The sequence below is a fragment of the Triticum dicoccoides genome, chromosome 3B (assembly GCF_002162155.2).
Source record: "Triticum dicoccoides isolate Atlit2015 ecotype Zavitan chromosome 3B, WEW_v2.0, whole genome shotgun sequence".
In the NCBI taxonomy this organism is placed as follows: domain Eukaryota; kingdom Viridiplantae; phylum Streptophyta; class Magnoliopsida; order Poales; family Poaceae; genus Triticum; species Triticum dicoccoides.
In genome coordinates, this window is record NC_041385.1 from 859,322,283 (window position 1) to 859,331,901 (window position 9,619).

Here is a 9,619-nt window from a genome sequence, read left to right on the forward strand (position 1 = left end):
ACACCCCAAAAAAACATTCTCAAATTCTTATAGGCACTTCAAACCCTTGAGCTTTTGCTACACTCATGAACATTCTCAAATTCATGAACTTTTCCCTAATTCATGAACATTTTTCCCGACTTTCACAAACTTTTTCCTTGAAAATAACGAACATTTTTTTCAAATTTCCTGAACTGTTTCAAATTCATGATCTTTTTGAATTATGTGGAACGAGTGAGCTAGAAGCTACCTGCTGGCGGCCCATGAGAGAATGCGTGCGAGTGCAGGTTTTGTTAGTTGACACAACAGGCGCTGATTAGGAGTACTCTCCGTGGGCCGGTATGGTCATCACTATGCTCTGCCCTGCAGTGCTGGTTATTCAAATTCTTTTGCTCTGCATCGGCCTCTTCGGTGTTGCTCGCTTCTGCCGCACGATTCGGCTGATGGATTTGCATCGTGTGCCTCATTTTTCTTCTCTCCGAGCACCCAACAGAAAATCGCGCTTTGCATCGCTCTAGTTGAGCCCAATGGTAGATGCACGTCACCGTCGTGTGACTCGTCTGGAACTGATCGAACTGACATTTATCAGGTTTGATCAGTCTAACATGTTGAACTAGTCATGCATGGATACATGTGTTTCTCCCATTTCTTCTGATGTATCATGTAGCGTTTTCGTAAGGAATATGAGCACTTTGATTCACGGTAGATGGGAAGTAAAGCTTATATAGCATACACGATTTTCTGCTGTCAAGCTCCAATACACCAGCATGAACATTAAAATCTGAAAGAAATAGTAAATGTTTTTTAATCTAATTTTTTTGTCAGTGGACATTAACATACATTCCAACATGCTGGAAAATTTAACCGCGATTTTTTTTCTTAGGGAGTTAAGATTTAGGGGAAGTGCTAGGTGCACACTTTTTTCAACTCCTCAGATTGGAGAAATTAAGTTTTAGGTGCGTTCGGGGATTATTTTTTAGAGGAAAGGCTGGATTGACATAACCTAGTGTTGAGAACCTCCACGTTGGTGGTCCGACATCCCATTTTAGCCGTGAGCGATTGATCGACATAATCTAGTGTTGAGAACCTCCAGTTTGGTTGGCCGGCCCAGTATGTGTTGAGCATGTGCGTCGCAATCAGCATCATATAGGAGGTCCCTGGACGGACAAAAATCTGGAGACACAACTTAGTACCATCTTGTATCGAGAAAATTTAAAATAATAATATGGGTGAACTGCTCAAAGAATCAGAGAAACGCAGACCTTTCTAGTTTTCCCTTAGGATCTTAGGGCCGACCTTGTTCTCCGGTCCCGGACGAAATTTATTGGGTCGTTCTCTAATAGAAAGTATGAAGATCCAAACTTCGTTAATATAACTTGAGCCCTTGAAATTGAAGGTGTAAACTTGAGCCCATGAAATTGAAGGCATTTGGCAAATCTCATTGCGCCCTCCGTCGTCGTCAAAATGAATGTATCTACATGTATTTTAGTATTAGATACATCCGTTTGAGCGATAACTAATATGAGATGGAGGTAGTACATGATTATTTTGTTTGCACATATGTTTTTCTTCTTCAGAAAAACATCCAATCTATTCATCTTCGATCATGAAAGTACAAGTATTTACCACATGTTGTCCATCTTCACTTTATCTCATGCAATGATTCATCAACCAGTATTTGGTTGGATGCTATGTTTCTAGTACACCTACGCACACCATTTGAACAAAATTAAAGCAAAACCTACTTATAAACCACAACCACAACAATAATGTACGGGTACAACTTTCCGGTGTGCCATATCCATCCCTTCTTTTCCTGAAGACCAAGAAGAAAAAGCAGTTGGTGTGGTGTGGTGGTTGGTGAGCCAGAAAGCCCCATATAACCAAGAAAGCCCCTTCCCGTCCTCCCTCCAAAGTAGGTCATCGCTCAGTCGCTCGCTCACACTCAACGCCACGTAGCAGCAGCTCGGCTCCGGCGGGGCAGAAGCAAGCAGAGATGGGGTCGATCGCCGCCGGCGCCGACGAGGATGCGTGCATGTACGCTCTCCAGCTCGTCTCGTCGTCGATCCTCCCGATGACGCTGAAGAACGCCATCGAGCTGGGGCTCCTCGAGACCCTGATGGCCGCCGGCGGCAAGTTCTTGACTCCCGCTGAGGTGGCAGCCAAGCTCCCGTCCGCGGCGAATCCGGAAGCGCCGGACATGGTGGACCGTATGCTCCGTCTGTTGGCCTCGTACAACGTGGTGTCGTGCAGGACGGAGGAGGGCAAGGACGGCCGCCTCTCCCGGCGGTACGGCGCCGCGCCCGTGTGCAAGTACCTCACCCCCAACGAGGACGGCGTGTCCATGTCGGCGCTCGCGCTCATGAACCAGGACAAGGTCCTCATGGAGAGCTGGTGAGCTAGATCGATCATCCCTCTTTCTTCTTCTTACCTTGCCCATTTGCTCAGTATATACTCTCTGTTGCAAAAGATGTGGCAAGCAGAGCACATATAAGTTCCAATGTGTGGGTGAATCATACCGTGCCATTTTTCAGGTACTATCTCAAGGATGCGGTCCTCGACGGTGGCATCCCGTTCAACAAGGCGTACGGGATGTCGGCGTTCGAGTACCACGGCACGGACCCACGCTTCAACCGCGTCTTCAACGAGGGGATGAAGAACCATTCCATCATCATCACCAAGAAGCTCCTCGAGTCCTACAAGGGCTTCGAGGGCCTCGGCACCCTCGTCGACGTGGGCGGTGGCGTCGGCGCCACCGTGGCCGCCATCACCGCTCACTACCCCACCATCAAGGGCATCAACTTTGACCTTCCCCACGTCATCAGTGAGGCGCCGCCGTTCCCCGGTGTCACCCACGTCGGCGGCGACATGTTCCAGAAGGTGCCCTCGGCCGACGCCATCCTCATGAAGTGGATCCTCCACGACTGGAGCGACGAGCACTGCGCGACGCTGCTCAAGAACTGCTACGACGCGTTGCCGGCGCACGGCAAGGTGGTGCTCGTGGAGTGCATCCTGCCGGTGAACCCGGAGGCGACGCCTAAGGCGCAGGGGGTGTTCCATGTCGACATGATCATGCTCGCGCACAACCCGGGTGGCAGGGAGAGGTACGAGAGGGAGTTCGAGGCCCTGGCCAAGGGCGCCGGGTTCGCCGCCATGAAGACTACTTACATCTACGCCAACGCATGGGCCATCGAGTTCACTAAGTAGATGATCCATGACAACGAGTCTACCTCTCTGATGCATCCACCTGCATGTGTACTTTCTCTTCGTTTTTCCTTCAAAAAAAATTTCACTCTCTGAGTCAATCTAAAATCTAATGTTTGTGTCGTCGATTGATTCGAAATGTACTACCATTAGTAACCGTCGGTTGATTTGAAATGTACTACCATTAATAATGTTAATTGCTCTTAATGGTTGTGTGTACTACCTCCGTCCGGGTTTATTGGTCCCCATTATATTTTGTGCCAAATTTTGACCATAGATTGAACTAACAAAATGTTCACGCATGTCACCAAACATTATATTTTTGAAAACTATGTTCAAATAGGAATTCAATGAGATAATTTTTCTTGACATGCATTAACATTTTGTTAGTTAAATTTTTAGTCAAAATTTGACACAAACTATAAAGGGGACGGACCTATAAACCAGGACGGAGATAGTACCTTATATACCTAATAGAGTTATCCCTATTACCTTATGTATCCTAACATGCAAGCATGTCACCTCACAATTATGAGTGAGATAAGGCCCATCCTAATGTGCAATCATGCATGGTAAAAACCAACTAAACCATTCAACCATACATGGAGAAATGTTTTTCATTCAGTTATTCTACTTATGTTCCATAAATATTGTTACAACTATACATAGTCAGATATAGTAAGTCATATGTATTTTAAATTGGTTATCATGTTATCAATCCAATTTTTTATCAACCAATTCTCACAACAACATGTGGGGTATTCTATAATTATATACTACTCCCTCTGTTACATAATGTAGTGCATATAGATTTCTTTTTTAAAAGTCAAACATCGCAAACTTTGATTGAGTTTATGGAGAAAATATTTACATCTGGAATGCCAAACATTTATCATTAGATTCATCATAAGATTTAGTTTCATATTATATGTATTTGGTATATAGATAATAATTTTCTCTATAAACTTGGTCAAAGATTGTAAAGTTTGGCATTTAAAAAAAATTATATACGCACTACGTTATGGAATAGAGGGCGTATATGATAACGATGACATGATTTCACTCCTTTCTTTAGTATACCTTTTTTCTCGAGTATATAACAAAGTGAAGTGTTATTTATCTTTCTCTGGAAAAAAATGTACATGAATGTTTTATTGCTTAGATAGATCCTCAGATAATATATTAATACTGACACTGGTAAGTGGAGGCACCCAAGCTTCTGGTTGCAATCATTGCAAATAATGAAATGAAAGAACTCCTACATTCAAGACGGAGCACCGAGTGGATTTCATTATCAGAAACACTGGATCTTCCAAACGACTATGATTGGTACTCCACTAGACCCACCGGAGTACCCGGTGAATCTGACCATCCATCTATAGGGACAACGACTTTTGTCCATCCAAATAAATGGTGGTAGTTATCAACCAGAAAGTGGGTATGTCACAGTTGAGTAGAACCTACGGTAGGCTGGCCATAGTGGAATTAATTTACATAGTAACATAACGCAATCTACTACATGTTTGCTTATGTGGCAAGTAGTTAATGAAGAGAGAGGTGTTTGTGGTAACATAACTCAACCCAAGGCAAAATGCTTATACAACCTAATAACTACAACTATCTGTGGTAAACTACTTTTATAATACTTTGCACTATAAAGATAGTAACATAGACTAGTGTCATGCATATAACACTAGTCTAATTAACTCTTTACTATGACTAGCCTTAGGCCAGCCAGCGGTCCGTTTCTTTCTTTATTTATCTTGCTGGCCAGTGGTATCGTTATCCGTCAAGTGGCGACCCACACTAGTTAACCATTGACTCGTTGTTTAGATCAGTCAGCCCAATAAACACTAGTGCAGAACCGAGCTATAGCACCGGTCCGTAAGGGCCTTTAGTTCCGGTTCTGTAACCGGCACTAAAGGGTGGGACTAAAGGTCCCCCTTTAATATCGGTTCTGCACGAACAGGGGCTAAAGGCCCACCACGTGGCACGAGCCTGCGCGGTGGTCTGGGGGACCTTTAGTACCGGTTGGTAACACCAACCGGTATTAAAGGATAATCTTTTTTGAATTTTTTTTATTTTTTTCGGGAAAAAAAATTGAATTTTTTTTTGATTTTCAAATTTCTGAATTATTTGACGATTTTGTCTCTAATCACCGCTCATCATTGCTCTAATCACCCCTCATCATTCCAAATCATCTAACTTCCCTGCGGTCACCCATCCCTCTCATTACTCCAGCCTGAGCACGCTTACCTTTCAAGTTCTATTCTCCCTAGTTTCCAAGTCTGCACATGTTGTTTATCTGACAATAGTAAGCTGTCAATTCTATTAACCCTCAGGAATATATATTATGCATGAAGTCACCTGTTTCACCGTTTTAGTTTGAAACTATTATTCTAAAAAATAATTATTATTTAGTAACTGAAATATTTTTTGAATAAGTAGTTTAACCATAGTTTAACCAAATTTGACCATAGTTTGACCACAGTTGACCATAGTTTGACCACAGTTTGATCAAAAGTCAAAAAAACTAAAATAATTATTTATTAACACTAATATTTCTTGAATAATTAGTTTGACCACAATTTGACCAGATTTAATGAAAAATTTAAAAAAACTTAAATTTGAGCATATCTTTTTTTCCTTTTAGAATTTGAAGATTCAAAATCGGATGCGGATTTTTGTGCTGATTTTTTTGATATATTATGCGTTTTTTTCGACATCGTATGCAAAAGATATGGCCGATTTACATTTTCATAACACTTTTTTGCAAAACATGTCTAAATTTAAGTTTTTAAATTTTCCTAACTAGTAGATTTAATAACGTAACTACATCTCGGAGGATTTTAATTTTTGAAGTTTTTATCATTTTCTTTTGCTTTTTACAAAACTGAAAAGGTGATCCACCGGGGGGGGGGTAGAGTTTGAAAACGGGCCCATTAGTCCCGGTTTGTGTCTCCAACCGGGACTATTGATCAGACCCCTTTAGTCCCGGTTCGTGGCACAAACCGGTACTAAAGGGCTAACCTTTAGTACCTGTTTGTGCCACGAACCGGGACTAAAGGGGCTCGTGGGGCCCCGGCCTGACGCTAGCCTGCCACCACCCCTTTAGTACCGGTTCGTGGCACGAACCAGTACTAAAGGTTCAACACGAACCGGCATTAATGCATAGCCGTTCGAATCGGGACTAATGGTACCATTAGTACCAGGCCGAAATTGAACCAAGACTAATATGTCTCACATTAGGGCCTTTTTCTACTAGTGAAAACATATGGTTTATAAAGCAAATCTTCTACTCCCTCGGTTTTACAATCTAGCGCTTACAGATTTTTCTAAAAGTCAAACTTCGTAAACTTTGATCAAGTTTGTAGGAAAATATATTAACACTTAAACTACCACGTACATATTATTAAATACATCATGATAGATATTTTCATATGATATATGTTTGATATCATAGATATTCATAATTTTTTCTACAAATTTGTTCAGGGGTTTATAAGTTCAGCTTTTGAAAAAAAGATCTATATGCACTATATTATAGAACGGAGGGAATAAAAATCTAAATAGCTAGCCCCATTAACTTATCTTAGAGCACATGCAACTATGTCACTTAACACGCCATGATTAATTTTCACGATTAATTCCATGCATATGCATAGCCCGCACTAACTTATCTTAAGCACATGCTAGCCCCAACTAACTTATTGTAGTGCACATGCAGCTATGCACCTCGGATTGCCATTAGCTTTAGACAGCACATATTGAGGAGTAACTTAGACTACTAACATACATATGTTACTATCTCTATAGTGGGTATTAACATATGTGTGGTGCCATGCAACATTTATTTATTAGATTGTAGACTCATCTTGTTATGGTATATGTGATGTTACGGTATGGCAACATATTATGTTACCACAAGCTTCTCTTCTCTTGATGTGATGTTATGATAACATATTGTGTTACTCCCACTATGGGTAATCTTAGTGATTAGTAGCATGCGTAGCCTCACTAATTTATGTAGATCACATGCAACTATGCCAGCTCACCACCATCGTGGCATTGTCACATCCCCCAACTAGATTTAGCAATTAATTGTATTCACGTGTGTGTACCAAGATCCTTTCTCCTTCACTATTGTGAGATTTTTCTTAAATACTTCCTCCGATCCTAAATATAAATCTTCCTAGAGATTTCAATATAGACTACCTATGGATGTATATGAACATATTTTTTAGAGAAAATGGATACGCCCGACTTTATAAATAAAGCCACAAGGCAGAGTCACGCAACTGTAACAACCAACCAACCAAGCACAAACACAAAGTGGCCCCAAAGTATTAAGGAGAGATACATGGCATCCATGCCAGCATACGGCACACAGGCCGGAAGGATACGGAGCGACCTAGCCAGCAACTAGTCGAGGACTCGCAAAACACCATTAAGCAGCATGCTCCTGTCTGGATAGAGAAGACGTTGCGGCCCGCATTTTGGAAACCAGGAAATCAAAAGCATCATGGTCCTCCGCCCTAGTCAATGATCTCCACTACTGCAAGAAGATACATGATTTAAATAAGCAGCGAGCAGGTTTAGCAAGAAAAACATGCTCGATGGTAAACTTATTCCTAATAGTCCACAGAGACCAACAAATCGCTTCAAGACCAACCCAAAAAACCCTTTTGGTGGCACCACTCAAAGTATTAGAAACGGTCCGGAGATCAGAAAAGGAAGAAGGGTGTCCCATGAGACATGGAGCCAAGATCTCACACAACTCCAGACCAGCTTGGCCAAAACACAATGAAAGAAAATATGATTCGTGTTCTCCAGTGCACCACAAAGGGCACAGAACTCCGATCCCGGGCCATTCCTTTTATGAATTTGGTCTGCCACTGGCAGACGGCCTCTAAAAGCTTGCCAAAGGAAGATTTTGATTTTCGGGGGAACACGGGCCTGCCAAACCTAAGAAAACCTGATGGTGGAGATCCACTAACAAGCCTAGAATAGAGAGACTTAACCGAAAAATGACCCGAAGAGGTGTGGGGCCACACCACCGAGTCCACTGTCTCCGAGAGCGTAGGGAAGAGAGCAGAGAGCCTTTGCTAGTCTTCGAACTCTTCAAGAGAAAGGGAACGCCGGAAGGCAAGGTCCCAGCTATTAGCCGAAAGCTCAGCAATAGAGATATCTGGGTTAGGACAATAAGAAAAAAGGGTGGGAAAACTCACAAAGAGCGTTGAGTCTCCACACCACCAGTCGAGCCAGAATCGAACTGATGAGCCATCCCCGACAACAAACTTAACATTCTCCAGAAACAAAGGTCTAACTCTAACCAAATCCTTCCAGAATTGAGAGCCACCGCGGGCAGGAGCAAACATCGGGCTAGAGTGAGGGAAATATTTAGCTTTGAGGATGGAGAACCAAAGAGATCCAGCCCTAGAAGTCATAATCTTCCACCACCACTTAATTAAAAGGCATTTATTCATGATGGCGGTATTAATAATGCCCAGCCCCCCAAGGCTTTTAGGTCTACACATAAGTTTCCATCTGACAAATCTGTATTTGCGCCTATTATCTGTCGAATTCCAGTAAACATATTTTAGAGTATACATTCACTCACTTTGCTTAGTATGTAGTCCATATTGAAATCTCTAAATAGACTTATATTGAGGAACGGAGGGAGTAGCATTTTGACCACTACGGTCAAAAATTTCTACATTTGTCATCTACTATAAGTAATAACTACTCCTAGAATGCCACCTCACCGGGTTTACCACATCACCCCAATTAGTTTCCTTCCCCCGCATTACTGCAAGCTTTTTTCCAACTCACTCAAATGGCAATTGAGAGTATATATGATGTGATGAAAGCTACACAATATATTTTTTAATCTAGATATTCATGTCAATACAATTAAATCTCATTGAAATACATGTAAAAAATTCTCATTGAAATACACTGCAAGTTAGGAATTCCGGCGGCAACACGCGAGATATCATCTGCTATGTATCATGACTTGGCATCTACTCTTACTAGGTGCTGCCTGCAACTCAAGCAACAACAAGTAATGAATAGCAGCAGCAGCAGCATCTCTCACCTTGCCATAACCGATGATTGTGGTGGGCACACACACACTGATGATGAAGTCTCCAGCAAAAAGAAATAGAGCAGGAGGTAACTATGAGAGCTTGTCTCTCTTAGCGGATTCAGTCATATGTTCCAAATGATGTGAAATGCAGTAAAGCCAGCAGTAAGAGCAACTCTAATGTGCCGATCCATTTCATCCTCGCGTGTCTGTTTGGGTCAAAACGGACACAGAAGTCGGCCCAACACGCCGACCCAAACAGACGAACATCCGCTTTTTGTCTACCGTGTGACCCATGTCGGGCCCGGGCCTCGTTTGCGTCAGCGCGGACACGAAATGGACGCACACGCC

At 42.4% G+C, this 9,619-nt stretch overlaps 1 protein-coding gene across 1 annotated transcript; it reads left to right on the forward strand.

The window, feature by feature from the left end:
- The first annotated feature begins 1,888 nt into the window (after positions 1–1,888).
- LOC119279020 (tricetin 3',4',5'-O-trimethyltransferase) lies at positions 1,889–3,403 on the forward strand. Its single transcript, XM_037560440.1, has 2 exons — positions 1,889–2,373; positions 2,514–3,403. Exons 1-2 carry the CDS (start codon positions 1,976–1,978, stop codon positions 3,184–3,186), a joined length of 1,071 nt encoding a protein of 356 aa, XP_037416337.1. The 5' UTR covers positions 1,889–1,975; the 3' UTR covers positions 3,187–3,403.
- Positions 3,404–9,619: the final 6,216 nt, after the last annotated feature.

Bases quoted from the DNA above. Each gene is read 5' to 3' on its own strand.
- LOC119279020 (XM_037560440.1), top strand. From the start codon at position 1,976: ATGGGGTCGATCGCCGCCGGCGCCGACGAGGATGCGTGCATGTACGCT. The intron at 2,374-2,513 runs GTGAGCTAGATC...GCCATTTTTCAG, and splicing joins AAGGTCCTCATGGAGAGCTG to GTACTATCTCAAGGATGCGG.